This window comes from Thunnus maccoyii, chromosome 12 (assembly GCF_910596095.1).
Source record: "Thunnus maccoyii chromosome 12, fThuMac1.1, whole genome shotgun sequence".
Taxonomy (NCBI): domain Eukaryota; kingdom Metazoa; phylum Chordata; class Actinopteri; order Scombriformes; family Scombridae; genus Thunnus; species Thunnus maccoyii.
In genome coordinates this window covers 9,541,815-9,559,240 of record NC_056544.1, presented here as the reverse complement: position 1 = coordinate 9,559,240, position 17,426 = coordinate 9,541,815, and the positions used below count along the sequence as shown (strand labels likewise).

The following is a 17,426-nucleotide window of genomic DNA, read 5'->3' as shown; positions in this document are numbered from 1 at the left end:
TTTAAAGGTGTAAACAAACGTGCTGTGGACTCTTCATTGAAATGTCAAGGAGGTTGTGGTGTATTTTAGTGCTACGCTATAGATTTGAGTGGGTTGTAAACAGCCCAGAGTGTTATATGAAGTTACAGTCAGTTGCCAGTTTATTAGGTACAATTAGCTAAAACTAATGTACCTAAATTGTACTGCTTGATACTGACAATTGTTGATATTATTTAGTCTACCCCTCATTTAAATAAATATATTGGACAGTATAACAAAAACACCACAAACTGCAGCCTCCAAAATAGCAGTGAAGTTGAGTCAACACTTACAATTTAAACAAAAACGGCATAAACTTCATGAATGTAAGATTTACTGCAGGGCTGATGTAAGTTATTAATAGCTAAACGTTAGTTTTAGCCAGCTGTACCTAATAAAGTAGCAACCTTGAGACATAAATTGACTGACACCGTTTAATTAATTCAGTCATTCATGTATATTGTGTGTATGTTTACAGATTTAATTCTTATCTTCAGTTTTACAAGTCTTAAAATTATATTTCGTCAGTTATATGGTGAGATTTTAGGCCAAACTCTTGTTGGTCGTGTCTAGATGGTAAACCTAGATTTGCGAACCTCTCGCGAGGCCGTGCTTTCCAGAAAGGTAATTAATCACTGTCACAAATTAATGATGTCCTGTCATGGATGTATTACAAAAGCATTCATGCGTTCTATTATGTGACAATATCATAAACTGTATGGACAATACTGAGACAAGGGCTGGGATTTGGGTTATGATCGCTTGAAACGCGTGTAAATCTCGCGAGAGGTTCACAAATATAGGGTTACCATTCAGACACGACCATTCTAACAAAGATGTAACGGTTACCGTTGACGTTTTAGGTCAGAGATGAATACGGCTTCCCCGAGGAACATTTTCAGAAACAACAAAAATATCTCAAAGGTATTTACTGCTTTTTATGTCAAATAATTTAAAGTAGCGGGGGTCAGTCATAGTTTATGAGGTTACATTAAGGTAATTAAGATTTTTTGCTAACAAAGTGCAAACTATTCCTCGAAAGTTGAAAGAATATAATTGAATCAAGATGGTTCCCTTCTTCCCGTTTCCGTTTTCGCCGGCAAACGTTCTCATACCGCTTGAGTGAAATTGTTGTACGCATGTGCAAAAGCTCTCGTACGCTTCCGTTTGAACGCCAGTGTTTGCCTAAATGATGGCAGAGCTCCATAAACGTCGACGTGAGTTCAGCGACAGAAATCTGTCGTCTGGAGGAGCATCTCCCGGAGTCAAGAGAGACACATCCGGTGACAGCTCCGCTGTGCTTCTGAAGCTGCTGGCTGCGGGTTTTTATGGAGTCAGTTCATTTCTCATCGTTGTCGTCAACAAAAGTGTCCTGACCAGCTACAGGTAAAGGTGCAAAGTGCAAACTGGAGTTAACAGGCTGCTCTGTGAAGGACGGGTGGTGACAGGTTTAATGAAGTGTGAAGGATACTCTGATACTTTTAGGTAGATTCTGTTCATTCTTAGAAAGGGAAATCGTCTTTTCTCAGCCTGTCTGGGGCAGGCAGAGAGTGTGTACACTTCAGCAGTTTGTTCATTCAGGACAGGGCTGTATACAGGATTTTAGATATACCATACAAAGACCCCCTTTATACCCAACCCACCTTAAGAATCACAAAATGTCACATTTATTTATTTAACTCTACAGTCATGTCTTTTGCATGACAGAAAAGTTCTCTGCACAGTGGTGGAAGAAGTATTCATATTATTACCCAAATCTGATTGATGGTTTTAATGGTTATAATGAAACCTACCATTCAAAAATGTTGTCGCATCCTTCACTTTCAGAAAGATTCATAGAACACAATCACAGAATAATTCTGGCTGACATGTTCTCCTGTTTTAGATAACATGAGATCATGATATAGTATGATTGTGAATGTATTTTGTCTGTAAAACGAATAGTGTCAAACCAAAAGAAAATACTCTCTCTGTTCTCTGAAATATTAATGAATGATTAATAACCCATTTATTAATGACTGATAAGATATATAGGGATGCTAAATATGTTTATGGTTCAAAATTTGGTACAGGGACTAATTATAAAGGGATACTTGAGCCGGGTCAAAAGTGACCCACTCCATGGGTTTGGGGCAGCTGTAAACACATTGACATATTATCATCTTTTGAGTTGATATGGCTATCAGGCAGTTAGCTATTTACACACCCAGCAGACACAAAAATATCTGGCTCTTTAGCTGCTAAATTACTGCTAAACTATGTTCACCAACTTTGAAAACAACAGAAAACTTGTGGGCTGTAAAACCAAAACAATGAGCTAAAAGATGCTAAAACGCTTCATAGTGCCGAAGGTGACTGCAGAGTCGGGGGATAATTCTCTGTTGGTTCATTACTACAACCGACTCCTTTCATGTACACACAGTCATTTGATCCATTGTTAATGCAAATATATTGATTATAGCAGCTTTAAAGGTGTACTATGCAGGATTTTCCTAAAAAACATGTGTTGACTCATACAAAAGGCGTCAACCTTTGGGCAGTGGGTGTGTAGCCTCCAGCCAATAACTGTGTGCAGGTGTGAGGTCGAGATTCGTAGCATAGCAACAAGGTTACGTCGCTGTGTCTGTCTCTCCTCTGAGCCACTCTGCTCTCTGTCTCTGTGTCATGGATGTATAAAGAGCTGCAGGTCTGTGTGTCTGCTAGACTGAGGGCGGGGCTGAGCGACACACATGCAGAGCAAAGAGGCCACAGTGGACAGGATGAAGCTCTGCATTCACACAAAATCCAGCAATGCAGCACCTTCCTGCAGTGTGGTGCAGAGGTGTGCGCATGTTTATTTGTGTTTTAGAACATAACCGCCGTGAAACAATCAGAAAATAATGTTTTATTTCTCTGATTCACAGCTTTGTCCTCACCAACACCGCTCACTCTTCATTCACTCTCTACCTCGCTCAACCACCGCTGTTCTCTCTCTCTGGTGTGAGCCTGGGAGGAGGGGCCAACTTTGAATGTTGTGTTTACAAACAAAAACCGACAAATCCTGCATAGTATGTCTTTAAGTAAAAGTCACAATAGTAGAATGTAAAATTTGTCAATTACAAAAGAACATATTATTACCAAAATGTAAAAATTTAAGAAATTTCAAAAGTAAAAATTTATTTGTTATACATAAGAGAGACCCCTGTCAGAAAAAAAAATACATTTGATTATTATTACAGATGTATTAATGTGTAAGCAGCATTTTAATGTGATATGTGGTCAAAGTGGAGATAATTCTACTATTTATATAGTGTTGCATATTTATGTATAACTGCATTATATAATATATGTTCACTATAGGTTTCCTAAGATCATAATTTGTAACTAGTAACCTTAAATGTTATGCAGTAGAGTACAGGATTTACCCTCTATGAAAGTATCTATGTATCTATGAAAGTACTCAAGTAAAGTGCAAGTACCTCAAAATTGTATGTAAGTGCAATAATTTATTTATTAAGTGACTTTATGTCATTGTCTCTACATAATGTTCTTTTCCCAGCTTTGCAGTTCCTGGGGAGAAAACAAATCCATATTATTTAAACATATTTAACTTTTTTAAATCAAATTTAGTCTAAAAATATACAAATTAGCTGTGTAATATGTATGTAATTGCAGAATGTAAACTCCTTCTCCTCATGTGATGATATTTCCCAGAAATATCACAGACGACACTGTTGTCCTTGATGGTATCTGCTGCCCTGGATGGGCAGTGAACCAGAGGTTGACCTGCAGTAGAGAAGCAGCTGTCTTGCATGATGATGAAGTAGAGATTTATTTTAGGCCATCAGTATTCTACTGTTTTAATGAAATATCAGTTGAGTCTTTGCTTTGTCCGTAATTTTCCTCATTCATAACATCGTCTACATGTATTGCAGATTTCCATCATCAACATGTGTTGGAATCGGCCAAGTAAGTTTCTCTAAAGAGTCTGAAGCTTATTCATCAATAACTTCCTGTTGACTCAAACAGGCCATGATGTACCATGTCTCCCTGCTTCAATAACTCTACAGATGTTGGCTACCATTGTCGTTCTGAGGATCGGAAAGATGATGGGTGTTATCTCATTCCCGGATATGGATCTGAGTATACCACGGAAGGTGAGCTACAAGATAGATTATGAAGTGGACTCAAATAGATGATAATATTCAGAGGAGAACATCATATTAAAGATCAAAACTACACTCTGGCTTCACCATGTCTTGTATGTATGTTTCCAGATGTTCCCACTGCCTCTCCTCTATGTTGGCAATCAGATATCAGGACTGTTTGGGACACAACGACTCAAGTTAGAGCTTGTTATCTATTAACTGCTATATTGTTATATCATATAAAACATAATTTCCTTAATATGAAGCAGCAGAATATTACACGGTGCTTTCTCCTCTCCTAGTTTACCCATGTTTACAGTTCTGAGGAGGTTCAGTATTTTTCTTACCATGGTGTTTGAGGGACTCTTGCTGAAGTAGGTTCAGCTTTACATTTCCTCTGCACTATTTAATGAGAATGTGCTCGCGTCTGAAAAGGAGTCATTTTAATCACTGGCATCAAATTTCTTCTCTGCAGAAAGACTTTCTCTACGTCAATTAAGATCACAGTGTTTACTATGATCTTTGGTGCCTTTATTGCTGCAAGGTGAGATGGACACACACACATTACACAGTTCCCAGGCAGTGTGTGTAAGCATGTATTTCACTCATTGGCATGATCTGTGTTTTGCAGCGCTGATTTAGCTTTCGACCTTGAAGGATACATATTCATAATGCTGAACAATGTCCTAACAGCGGCCAGCGGGGTCTATATGAAGCAAAAACTGGACTCTAAGGTGAGCAGAGCTGCTAATCACGACTTCAGTGTGATGCTTCTTTTGCATATGATGTCTTAAAGCGTTGTGTGCTGCTGTTCTCATAGGATCTGGGTAAATATGGGCTTCTCTACTACAATGCTTTGATCATGATTTTCCCTACTGTGGCGTATGCTTACTACACAGGAGACTTGCAAATGGTAAGGGAGTTTTTTTTAAGACAAATATGAATTTATAATTTAGTGTTTGACAATCAGAGTTGGTGCTGAGACTCTCTATTGCCTGTGTGTGTTTGAGTGTAGGGTTTGGAGTATGACGGATGGTCTGATCAGCTGTTTGTTGTGCAGTTTGTCCTCTCCTGTGTCATGGGGTAAACTAACTGCTATTCCCATCATTTGTTAATAGATAATATCTGCTGCTCTCGTCTAATTCTTCCTCAAACTTTCTCACAGCTTCATTTTAATGTACTCCATCATGCTGTGCACGCAGTACAACTCAGCACTCACCACCTCCATCGTGGGCTGCATCAAGGTAGGTCATTTAAAGTTGGTCCTGCCCTTTATTTGCTGTTTTCATGAATGCAGATGTGTGCAGTGACCTCCCGTGTGATTCCTGCAGAATATTCTCGTGACCTACATTGGGATGGTGTTTGGTGGAGACTACATATTCACCTGGACTAACTTTATAGGTCTAAACATAAGGTAAGACAGACATTTTAGGAAATATGCTTATTTGCTTTCATGCTGAGAGTTAAAAGAGAAGATTGATACCATTCTCATGTCTGTTCGATCAAAATGAAGTAGGTTAGCCTAGCTTAGCATAAAGACTGGAAACGGGGGAAACAGCTAGCCTGGCTCTGTCTGGAGGTAACAAAATGCATCTATAAAGCTCAATTATTAACATGTTCCATCTCCTTTATTTAATTCATACAAAGATCAAAGTGTAAAAACAGCATGTTGAGGTTTTACGTGGGGTTATGTCCAGGACTGTTTCTTGGTTCTGGGCATTTTCCAAACAACCAGCCGAGACACTGCTCCTGCCAAGAAATAGTCCAGCATGTAACCCCACATAAAACCGCAAATTGTTGTTTTTACACTTGGTTTTTGTATGGATTAAATACTAAAAATAGAGTTAGGGTTAGTGAGTTTTACAGGTTCTAGCTGTTCCCCACTATGCTAAGCTTACAGACGTACAGACATACGATTTGTGTCGACCCTCTTTTATGAGCATTTGATGAGCTCTTATTTCCAATTTGGGACCAGATTTTGTCATATTTGTTTCCCACAGCATCGCTGGGAGTCTGGTATACTCTTATATCACCTTCACACAGGAGCAAACAAGTAAGAGAATTAAAAAGTAACGTCAATCCTAACCTTCACTTTAATTTTAACACCATTTTCTTTATTATTGTGGAATAATCTGTAATGTATCCATGAACCAACGTGCTAAAAGTTTCTGACATTTTTTCATTTTACAGAAAAGGCGTAAACCACAGAGACCCACCCTAACACTGAAGAAATATATCCAGAATAGATTTTATATTGTTTATATGTGGACACGCATGCAGGATATATGGTTGGATGTGTTTAAGCCAGTTAACATGTTTTACATTTATTATTTTTGTTTTGTCGTCATACCATAGTTTTCAGTGCAATCATAGAAAGTTCTCTTCTGATGACACAATTGTCAACTTTTATATTTGTAATCAAGACAAAGTGCCTTAATTTTTTATAATTATATTTCACTGACTAAATTTAAAGTCATGAGCATTTTTATAACAGAAATCTATTAAATTAATTACTTTGTAAAGCCTTGTTTTTTGCTGTATTCATGTCTGCACAGTCTGGAAGCTCAAAACACGACAACTGATATTCATTAATACATTTATTAAATATAGCCAATGTTATTCCATCCATAGCCAGTCTTGGAATACACTTCATTTTTATTCATGTTGTCATTTACAGAGAAAAAAAAAACAAGACATCATTGTCAATAAGGGAAAAAAAAAAAGACTAAATGGATCAACGTCTTTTGAGACAAACTTATCTTAATTTGTGAATGTAAGTTCAAAGCTGGAGTACAAAGTAAAACACTTAAGCTGAACAGCTACTGTACCAAAATGGTTTAGGTCTTCAGGTCACACGCTCATGTCAACCTGACCTGTTTACCTGCTGGAAATCCACTGCTCTGAAGCCACTTAGAGAACAGACAGTACATATTGGTTGAAACTAAGTGCTTTGAGGAAGCAGAGTTTTTCAACCAAAGGCGAGCAGCACACTAAACCATGATGCACAAAAAGATGTTTCTCTGCAACAAACATTTCAGAAATAGCAGGATCATATTAGGAATGGGAAGTGCTGCCGAACTGAGGGAGAAAAAAAAAGGAATGGCTACTTTTTACATACATTTCAGAGCAACATAGGCGAAAAAAGTTTCTCAACAAAAAGCACAGTCTACAAGGAAGACCAGAAAGTACAGAGATGAACAGACGGTTATAAAAAAATGTACCAACTGTTCAAGGTAAGAAATCTATACAAACTTTACATTAAAAATCACGGACGTTCTGTCTAGTAAAAACAAAGCGTTGAGCAAAGCACTGACTATGAAAATCCAAAAATACAGCGATCTTCTACGTGATGAGTTATAATACAGGACATCACTGATGTCAGCTGCTTTACACAAACAAACCTGCGGGGGGAGAAACCCATTGGTTTATTTATCAGAATCAAACAGACAGCCGTGACAGAGGCCAGAGCGGGTTCAGAGGTGAAGGAGTGAAAATGTAATTCTGCTGGGTTTCATCACCACTCCTTATCAATAACGATGAGAAACATACAATCAAAGTGCAACTACAGTGAGCCAGCGACAGCACCGGCTTATCTCGTGTTTGCCTACTTTGCCTCTTTTTGACAACTTAAGCACATAATCGTTAAAAACATGTCCCCAGTTTCAGCAAATGTTCAAATGGCTTGAACAGCAAACACCCATCATAGACTTTTCTTTTTTTGTTAAAAAATATAAATATCTCTTGTGTAAAAAAATATTACAGGGAATTTATTTTCTTTGAGTACAAATAGAAAAAAAGAGATTCTTGGCAAAAAATTTGTCAGTCAGTCTCCAAAAAGGGAATAAAGATGATGGTAGAAGGTGTTTAGTAGGACATGATGGAGCTGTGGTACTTTGGGATGAGCTTTGCAGGCAGTCACTACATGGATGGGTTGGAGGGACGGGGGGTGTGGGGCAGCCACTGCCCCTTCCCCCCCGGAGGATCAGCTGCAGTTTGGTTGGCTGTGTTCTTCAAGGTGTGATTTTCAGTGACCTTTGACCTTATCAGAGAGTGAGTCATTGAGTCCTTGCTCTCAGGAGATACTACACTTGAGGACTGAGAGGGGCTCATCTTCCTCATCCCCTGCTCTCCTTACCCATAAGCGGGGAAGAAGCAACTTTTTGTTTTCTACCCCAAATCAGTGTCTATTAGTCAACTTCGCTGAGCTCAGGAGGCTTTTAGTTCTCCTGTGTTCTGGAGGGTTCCACCTCACTTTGAGCCACCGGCTCTGCCTCCATCCTGCACCTCTTGGCCGGCCTGTCATGTGCCACCGCTGTGTCTGTGTGGTCCATAGGAGGCTCCAGAGAACCATTTCGGTCGTGGTTAGGCGCACTGGGCTGGCTGCAGCCATTGGAGTTGTTGTCTGAAATGGGAGGAGGAGCTTCCACTGACGGGTGAGAGGGACCGTTGGACTGAACTGGCTCAGGTTTGACTTGGTTTGCTGGAGGTAACTGAACGCCTTCTGCTGGGTGGCTGGAATTGTGGCCTGTGACACCTGACAAAGAAAGAGAAAAAGTGAGTTGTTTGTGACAAAGAATTTCAACGAATAGCTTGACATTCCGAGAAATACACCTATTCACTTTCTTGTCGAGTTACACAACAAGATCGATACCACTCTTTTCTGTCCATCAGGTAGAAGCTACATCCAGCAGCTGGTTAGCTTAATTCTTGACTGGGAGCAGTAACTTCTCCATTGGTTGCCTGGCAACTGCTTCCAGCACATAAATGGTAAATGGACTGCACTTATATAGTGCTTTCTACCTTAATGGACAAAGCATTTTACAGTTTTTTTGCCTCATCCATCTATTCTCAGACATACACACACACAAATGGCGACGCAGCTGCAACTTTAGGTACAGTGTCTCAAGAACACTTCAACATATAGACAGTAGGAGGTGGAGATGGAACCACCATCCCTGCTATTAGTGGACGACCCGCTCAACCTCCTGAACCACAGCCACCCACGTCCTTTGTGTGTGTTAACGTGTATATGAATGTTGCATTCATCGGCTCACCGTTCTGACTGCTGCTGTCTTCCCTCTCGGAGTGGCTTGCGCTGCTGCTGGAGGTGGTGGGAGGAGGAGACGCTGCTCTGCTAGATGTCGCGCTCTCCGTCTCATCCAGCAACCTGTCCATGTAGTCTCTGATGAAACACAGCAGAACACAGCCCGTTTACACACAAGCGAACAATTCCCAACTGTTTTTGTGGAAGTGCGGTCCTGTGGTTGCTGAGTCGATATCTCAAGTTTTCACTTTCTTTAAAAAAAACAACGAAACTGCAGCTACACGACGTTAGATCGCCAACTTTTGTGGCTTTTGTGTTTGCACTCAAAAAATACATTTTATTGGCTTTCCAGTGTATTTAAACATATTAGGTCATTAAATGATTATTAACACAATAAGACCGGATGCAACATTTGCGTGTGTATAATAAAGCTAACACAAAGTATTTGCTATTATTATGGCTGGGTGTTTCAGAGATTTGAATCACAATTTATAAAAACAAAAAACCACAACATCAATCTGAAATAAAACAATTTGAGTCGTAACATTAATGAGCACTGCACTGACGGTAATTTACATAGATAACAAAGCATTTCATTTTAATCATTTACATTGTCCGCATTAGCAATGTACTCTGATACTGTATTAACAAAAAGACTTACGTGACACCAGGGTGAAGGTTGTATTTCCTTTTCCCAAGTCTGGTTTGCTGTGCAAAGAAATCATAACGCTCAGACTTCTTCCACATGTAATAAAAGGCCACACATTCTCCTACAGACCTAGTTCTCACCTGAAAGATTTAATTCAGCAGACATGAAATAGCCATTATTACCATTGTCTGAAGAGATAGATTCAGTACAAAACAAATAAGGAGACAAATCAAATTATGGTTTGGGTGTCTACAGACACTTAACACTCAAAACACTAAGAAATTTGATTTGTCTCAAAATGCAACACGGTTGAAATCGAGCAGATTTCAACCCTGAGCATCCAACAGCCACATAACAAACACATCAACATGAATGTCAAATTAATGTCATGCTTATCAAATTATTTCAATGCAATGAATGTATTGTTGACATCTTTATCACAAATGTTAAATCATGAGGCTTTCACGCACTTCTCTCACCTTGTTGGCCTGTATTAAGTGAAAATCTTTCCCATAGGCTTTTAGTCCTTGTTCAAAATTTCTACATTCCTCTTCAGTCCAGACAGAAAGCTCCTCTGCAGAGGAGATAAGTCAGATGCAACATTAACACTTCAGATCTTTTTGAAATAAATCTCAGATGACACAAGCAGAGAACACTGGACTATTGCAGGCATCTTGCATCTGAGAAAACTGGGGAGAACATTTTAGCGAGACTCTGCTTACCTCTGGCTGCTTTTACATTAAACCTAAGTCTTCTTAAAGCTTCCTCTGTGTCAAAGTCACATTTCACAAGTTCATACAATGCCTACAGGGGAAAAAAAATCAAACAGGTTTTCATTAGCCATGTGAAAAGCTGTACACATGTAATACATGATCTTGTCTCGCTTATGTAAAAGGATAAGGCTGGCGTTATATTTTTATTACAGTCAACGATTCCCATGAAAATACCAAAACAAGCTCAGTACTTTCCAACCTCCCTGACCTGTCTCTGTCACTCAGCTCCAAGCTTATTTACTCCTACTGAAGATGTAAATCTTTCACAAGACTACATTAAGTCGACAGCCACACCAGGGTCTCTGTGAGGCTGTATTGATCCTAAACTGTTAGATAAACTAAGGTGTTAGACAAATTGAAAGTTTGACCTGACTATGGCACTAGATGAAAAGTCAGGGGATCACACAAGTTCACAAATCAATGTTCAAATTGCACAGTAAACCCTCCAACAGTTGTGGAGACACTTCAGTCTGAACCACAAACGTCAATGTGCTGGTGGTGGTAGATGAAAAGTCAGGTATCGCCGTAGTCATTAAGAAATCTCTCTGGGAAACATGAATGTTTGTGTCATCTAGTAGATATTTCACTGAATATCTGAACATTTCATATGTGTGACAAATTTCATGGCAATCTATTAGTAACTCAATTAATGAAATGATACAGAGACACTAAAAACCAAAATTGTCAACCTCATGATATTGCTAGAGAAAACATCAGTAGGGTTCATTCTCTGGGGACCAGGGCTGCAACTAACAATCATCTCCATCACTGTTAATCTGTCCATGATTTTGTCAATTAATCAATTGGTTTATTTTATGTCAGAAAATTGTGAAAAACGCCCATCTCAATGTCCAAAAGCTCAAGGTGATGTTGTCATATCACTGACCAACAGTCTAAAACCCAAAGATATTCAATTTACTATCATATATGACAAATAAAAGCAGCAAATAATAATAATAATTAAGAAGCTGGAAACATGCATGTTTGCCTTTTTTGCTAGAAAAAAAGTTACTTAAAATGGTTAATCAATTATGAAAATAGTTGCTTATTAATTTTCTGTTAACTGATTAATTGTTTTAAGCTCTAAATGTCCGTACAAAATTTTATGGCAATCCATCCAATAGTTGTAGAGATATTTCAGTCTGGACCAAAGCTGGGGCGACCAATATTGCTATCTGTAGAACCCCGCTGGCTTGGCTACAAAGGTTCACAGATACATACTTTCATTTTTGAAAGTAATTTCCTAAACAGAAGGGTATTTCAGTTTTTAGCAAACATTTCTAAAACAGGAGGGAGTGGTGTATAGAAAGTGTTGCAGCTTAATACACTTTTAGTGCTTCGTTGAGTACTTTCAGCGGCAGGATGGTCTATGTGTGATTGACTCAAAACATAAACTTCAGTGCAACAGTGTGGCTCACTGATTTGTTTTCAATAGTTTTCAGACAACAATGTAGATCTATGACACAGAGAGATAAGTTTTATCAGGCTTAAGCTACACAGACAGTACTTGTTAGTAGGATAAATAGTTGGTTTCATGGGTGAAAAAGTAAAAATATGGCCAGTCTCTTACCTGTTCATTGTCTTTGATATGGGATCCCTCTGGGATAGCATCTACTCCCTTCTCCTCTCCGGTTCGCCTCGATGCTTCTGTCAAGAATTCCACCACTTTGCCTTCAGGAAGACACTCGGGGTTCCACAACAGCTGGTCGTCATTTTCATAAACTACAGAGCAAATCCAAAAGAAAAGGGCAACAAGATTATAAGCCTTTGTCCACTATGTCAACTTTGGTTTATTTGGATCCAGACAGGATATACAGTTAAATAGCCTAAATACTCAGGGGCTGGTTTACCTTTTTCATTATCTTTATATTTACAGAGGCCAACAGGTGTTTCTGCCTGATACATGGATCCCACCATAATCTCCTGTTGGAAATAAACACACGGTTAAGACTGAGGTGTAACTGTTCCAAACTAAATCAAAAATATGAATCAACAGACAGAGAGCAGACGTACACTACACACTAAGCTTTTACACTCAAACATACACTGATCATTTTTAAAAACTTTTTCCTCGTTTCCTGTGTTTATAATGGATTAATATGTATCACCCTGGATACTTTCAACAATCAGACTGCTTCTGGGCTCAACTGCGGATTTATACCAGCTGACTTATCTTTCAATGAGGTTCTTTCACTGTGGAAAACTGGAAAAATATTCTGTCCCGGACATTTGGTACAGAATTATCAGCTTTAAAACACACTTAACACCTCTATAGCAGAACCTGAGGGCAGAGTCTTAGTCTGATGTAACAGATACACGAGGATGACAAAAGCATGATTACTTGTTAACAGCATCCCAACTGAACCTCACACAGCACCTAACATTGAGGATCTGGATGACACGGTGCCACAGACATTTCAACTGACTCATACATGTACTACTGGCTCACCTGAGGAGCAAAGACTTTCACCTGCAATTTCCTCTAAAAAAAGAGCTGGAAACAACAAGCATCAGCTCTTTGCTGCCCCTGTTGATATCACAAAATTCTGACGTGCTGGTCAGCAACAAAGGTAATGCTATATAATCACTATTTCTTCCTCAAAAAGAACTTTGACTCAGAATCAAGTACATCATAATAGAAGAAATATGTCTATTTGAGTCCAACAGGCTCTGGAGCCAAAAACCCTTATTGTAGGAGATGAAATTAGAAGGGATGTAAAGAGCAAAGACGTAAAAATGTGCTGCCTGCCAAGTGTAAAAGTCACCGTCATGGCCCAGAAAGTATCTGAAATCATGGTGAACCCATTCCAACCAGCTTCTTTAAAAATGTCTTCAGCTGCTATCAGCTGCTCTCTGTTTTCAACAATTCTTTGCAGACTGGTTACTTCCCAAACATTTTCAAAACTACAATTATGTACCCACTCAATATTTCCAACCAGCTGTTCCTTTGCAAAATCCTAAAAAAAAAAAACAAGCATGCAATTGACTCTTATCTGATAAACTCCAGTCTGGTTTCAGAGGAAGGAAACTGTTCTAATGAAAATTATAAATGATCAACTGAATCAACTGCGATAGGAAAAAACTTTCCATTCTTGTGATTCTGGGCCTCAGTGTAGCCTTCAATACTGTTGTTCATTCTCACTGATAGGCTGGAAAAACTAAGTTGGTTTAAGTCCTACTTATCAGATCGCAACTTTGTGTCAGTTTAAAGCTTCTCCAAAGAACAGATATTCCACATGGGGTGCCACAAGGTTCTGTCCCGGGTTCACTACTTTTCAACCATATTGTTTTTGTTCTGACAAATGTTTTTGGCAATGTAGAATCAATCAAGCTCTACTCTGAATACGTGTGTGTGACACTCTGACAAATAAAACTATTACATACCTTTTTCCAGTCTTCAGATGGAACATAGTCCTCATCTTCATCTGACTCCTCCTCTGCATCGTTATTAGCTGAGACACAATGTAACATCAATTTACTCTGCTAATTCTCACAAATATTCCAAATAATTTACACTGTTTTGAAATGCAGACGTCACCACGCATAATTATGTTGCAACAAGAAAGAAAGAAAAGACAGAGAGATATGATGGCACTTACTTTCAAAGTACTTGAGTTTCTGGGGACGAATAAGTTCTGCTGTGCAAAGGGACCTGACTGAACGTGTGCGGCCCTCAGATGTTGCCTGGGCTTCATCCCCCTGTGCTGATGCGTTCTTAACTCCCTCGCCCTGAAAAAACACACACACACACACACACACACACACACACACAAACATACAAACACACACACTACGTCAACAAGCTGCTAAAATTACACGGAACAGTCAACACAACAAAATATTTCAATGTTTTTGGAAACCGAAGAAACTCATGAAACACCAACATACCTCATTTCTTTTCAGCTCGCCAGTGCCTCTGCTGCTTTCATCATTGTCCAGGTCTTCTTCCTCGTCCTCTTCCTCATCTTCTTCCTCTGGTTCTTCCTCCTCTTCTTCATCCTCATCTGCTGGTGAACCACCCCCATAACCGTACAGACTCAGCAGCTCATGAATGGGCATCTCTCTTTCCTGATGAAAGAAAAGTGACAATGCTGTAAAATTAAAGCTATGCTACACAGGGACCACAAAACCAAATTGTGGTGAAAGTGTGAAACTCACCCGTGCAAGATCTTCAATCTCGTTAGCGTTGGTCTCATCTGCTGCCTCCAACATTTCCTCTTCCTCCAGGGTGCGTTCATCGTCAAAGTCATGGACAAGCATGTCTGCTGATGGGTCGAAATCATGGTCATCGGAACCTGCTGAACCTCCTAAAGAAAGTAAACCACAAGCATTTTAGGTGCCTTTGTGAATAGAAATATAGCCGAGTTATTCTTTAGTATACTTAGGTATCTTGTTTATTAGCTTGTTTGTTTATAGCTTGGTTTACAAATCACAATCACAATTTAAAAAGTCTTTAAATTGTTTGTTTTGTCCAACCAACAGTAAAAAACGATAGATATTCAATTTACATTTTACAGTGATATAAAACAGAGAAAAACTGACATTTAAGTAGTTGGAACTGACAAACATTTTGCATTTTTAATTAAAAAAAGACTTAATTCATTCACTTTGATTCTGTCCATCAACTATTCAACAAATCTACAGATCATTTCAGCACTGGATGAAACATTTCCTGGAGGAAATTTTGAACAAAACAAACCAAAAGGTCAAATCTAGAGAGTTTTAGTTTACTTTTTTTTTTTACATTAAATAAAGAATGCCCCAGAAATTCACAGATTTCAGCTCAAATGTGTTGAATTAATGCTTTTCTCTGTCATACATGGTAGTAAATTGAATGTCTTTGGGTTTAGGAGTGTTGGTCAGACATAACAAGACATCTGAAGAAGTCATGTTTGACTCTGAGAAATAATAGTGGGCATTTTCGGACTCCTTCAAGACAAAACAATTAATTGAGAAAATGATTCAGTGATAATGAAAATACTGACTTGTTGCAGCCCTAGTCCAATCACTATGTAGTCCCTGGATTTTTTTTTAATAACTTTTTTTTTTGTCTCTCAAGTGATCATAATTGAAAACATGTTTTACTCATGTTAACATGACTGATGTAAGCAAACCTCTATTCATAACTTTTGGACAATAATTATTCATATTATTGTTATTTATGATTGAACTTAAAAAAAATACCATTTTATTGCTGTCCATTGTTAAGACTATCCAAATACCGATCAATCAATTTGGAAATAATGGCGTGTCCCCATCGTACGCTTTGAATTTTGGTGCAACCATTTCTTTATAATTACATTTTTTAATTTAATTTTTGTTCATATTAAGTATCACACTGAATTGAGTGTTAAGAGTTACTAACTTTTAAACCCATGTTATGCACCTAAACATCAACAGAAAGACTCAAACTGTATGTACCTGGGCTCGAATTCCCGAGGGAGGACTGCAAAACGGAAAAGACAAACACAAATGAAGTTACTGAACAGCGTTAAGATCAAACATCACATTACATGTACAATTTCGTATGTTTTGCGTTGTATAAACTTGACATGTTGCAGTTATTCTTCCTTGGGGGAGAGAAACGGGAGCTGACAAAAAGCGCGCCTGACCCTGTGCCCTGAAAGCTTTACTGAGCAGTTCAACAAGAAAAGAAACAAAGACTGACACCACTTCCTGCGGGAAAATTTAAGTAGCATTTCAGTGCTGTGAAAACCATAAGTACAGCAGTGTTTACCGCCTGGATTCAACCACTGTTACCTACATAAGACGAGTGCTTACTAAGTTAATTTGCTCAACTGGCTAACTTACATTACAAGTTACAAGCTAATTCAATTAATATATATTTAGCTAACGCGTCTAAACTAAGCTTGGTATCAACAGCCTGCGAATAATGACGGGAAAACAACACATAAAACATCTCTACCCGTGACGCTGCCGCTTTGACTCTGATTAAAATCGTGAATATGTATAATCAAGTGTTCCTAAACAAAACCGCGAAGTGATACCGCTAACCGTCGGGGCTAGCACAGCTAACGTTAGCTAAACCCGAAGTTTACTAAAACATGCTCGTCTCAAGAAATAGCTGTTACCTAGCAACCCAAACGTCTCATTCTAGACGTCGTATATTAAAACTACGATACACAAACAATGTGTACATTCGACTGGACTTACTATCTTGCATGATAAAATTATATTTTTTCTCTCGAATATTTATTTCACTTTCTTACCTCCGCCATGTTTGCAATCCTGCAGGGTCACGTCAGGGGTCAGCTGCAGTTCCCGGATGTAGAGCCCCGCCCACCTGCAGGATGGAGAGTAATGCCCCCGAAACTCACTAGAATGACTAGAATATAACAAATAATAACAAAAATATTACTTAACACATACATGTAGATCTTAGGGCAGAATATTAGGGCCACACTGAGAGGAAGAAATGATGAGATTTAAAGAATAAAGTCATAATATCTCAACAATAAAGTCGTAATAGTACGAGAATAAAGTAGTGATTTTACGACAAAAAAAGTAATTTTATGAGAATAAACTAAGTGGTTACATCTAATGTTAACACTTTTTTCTCCTAATATTATGATTTTTTTTATTTTTCCTCGAAATATTCTCACTTTATTCTCGTGATCTTGAAAAAAATTATGGCCCTAATACTAGTGCAGAGACACAGATGTGTAACTATGAGTAGAATACACCGTAATATTATAGAAATAACAAAAACCCAACTTTACACATATATGCTGTAGATTTAAATGATGTACATGGTATTTCAAAACAAGGTTGACCCCTGTATGGTTCTGGACACA

The 17,426-nt window shown here is 38.5% G+C and overlaps 2 protein-coding genes across 8 annotated transcripts; one reads left to right on the top strand and one right to left on the bottom strand.

The window, feature by feature from the left end:
* The first annotated feature begins 720 nt into the window (after window positions 1–720).
* Window positions 721–6,643, top strand: LOC121907989 (UDP-N-acetylglucosamine/UDP-glucose/GDP-mannose transporter-like). Of its 3 annotated transcripts, none has more exons than XM_042427617.1 (13): window positions 721–942; window positions 3,933–3,966; window positions 4,068–4,154; window positions 4,275–4,342; window positions 4,448–4,519; window positions 4,621–4,689; window positions 4,777–4,879; window positions 4,966–5,058; window positions 5,161–5,228; window positions 5,311–5,389; window positions 5,477–5,559; window positions 6,146–6,214; window positions 6,336–6,643. In XM_042427617.1, the coding sequence occupies exons 3-13, from the start codon at window positions 4,068–4,070 to the stop codon at window positions 6,364–6,366; spliced, it is 822 nt and encodes a 273-aa protein (XP_042283551.1). In that variant the 5' UTR covers window positions 721–942; window positions 3,933–3,966; the 3' UTR covers window positions 6,367–6,643. The 3 variants fall into 3 exon arrangements, with proteins under 3 accessions (XP_042283551.1, XP_042283549.1, XP_042283550.1); XM_042427615.1 differs by lacking the exon at window positions 721–942 and adding an exon at window positions 1,012–1,404; XM_042427616.1 differs by lacking the exon at window positions 721–942 and adding an exon at window positions 1,015–1,404 and having other exon boundaries at window positions 6,146–6,198.
* An 84-nt stretch (window positions 6,644–6,727) lies between these two features.
* mier1b (mesoderm induction early response 1b, transcriptional regulator) lies at window positions 6,728–16,926 on the bottom strand. 5 transcript variants are annotated; one of them, XM_042427607.1, is made up of 13 exons: window positions 16,842–16,926; window positions 16,033–16,057; window positions 14,770–14,918; window positions 14,500–14,679; window positions 14,211–14,340; window positions 13,996–14,063; window positions 12,462–12,534; window positions 12,182–12,333; window positions 10,561–10,642; window positions 10,309–10,412; window positions 9,851–9,978; window positions 9,200–9,327; window positions 6,728–8,679 (listed from the first exon to the last, which is right to left on the bottom strand). In XM_042427607.1, exons 1-13 carry the CDS (start codon window positions 16,848–16,850, stop codon window positions 8,363–8,365), a joined length of 1,545 nt encoding a protein of 514 aa, XP_042283541.1. In that variant the 5' UTR covers window positions 16,851–16,926; the 3' UTR covers window positions 6,728–8,362. The 5 variants fall into 5 exon arrangements, with proteins under 5 accessions (XP_042283541.1, XP_042283544.1, XP_042283542.1 ...); XM_042427610.1 differs by lacking the exon at window positions 16,842–16,926 and adding an exon at window positions 16,538–16,807; XM_042427608.1 differs by lacking the exon at window positions 16,842–16,926 and having other exon boundaries at window positions 9,851–9,897.
* Window positions 16,927–17,426: the final 500 nt, after the last annotated feature.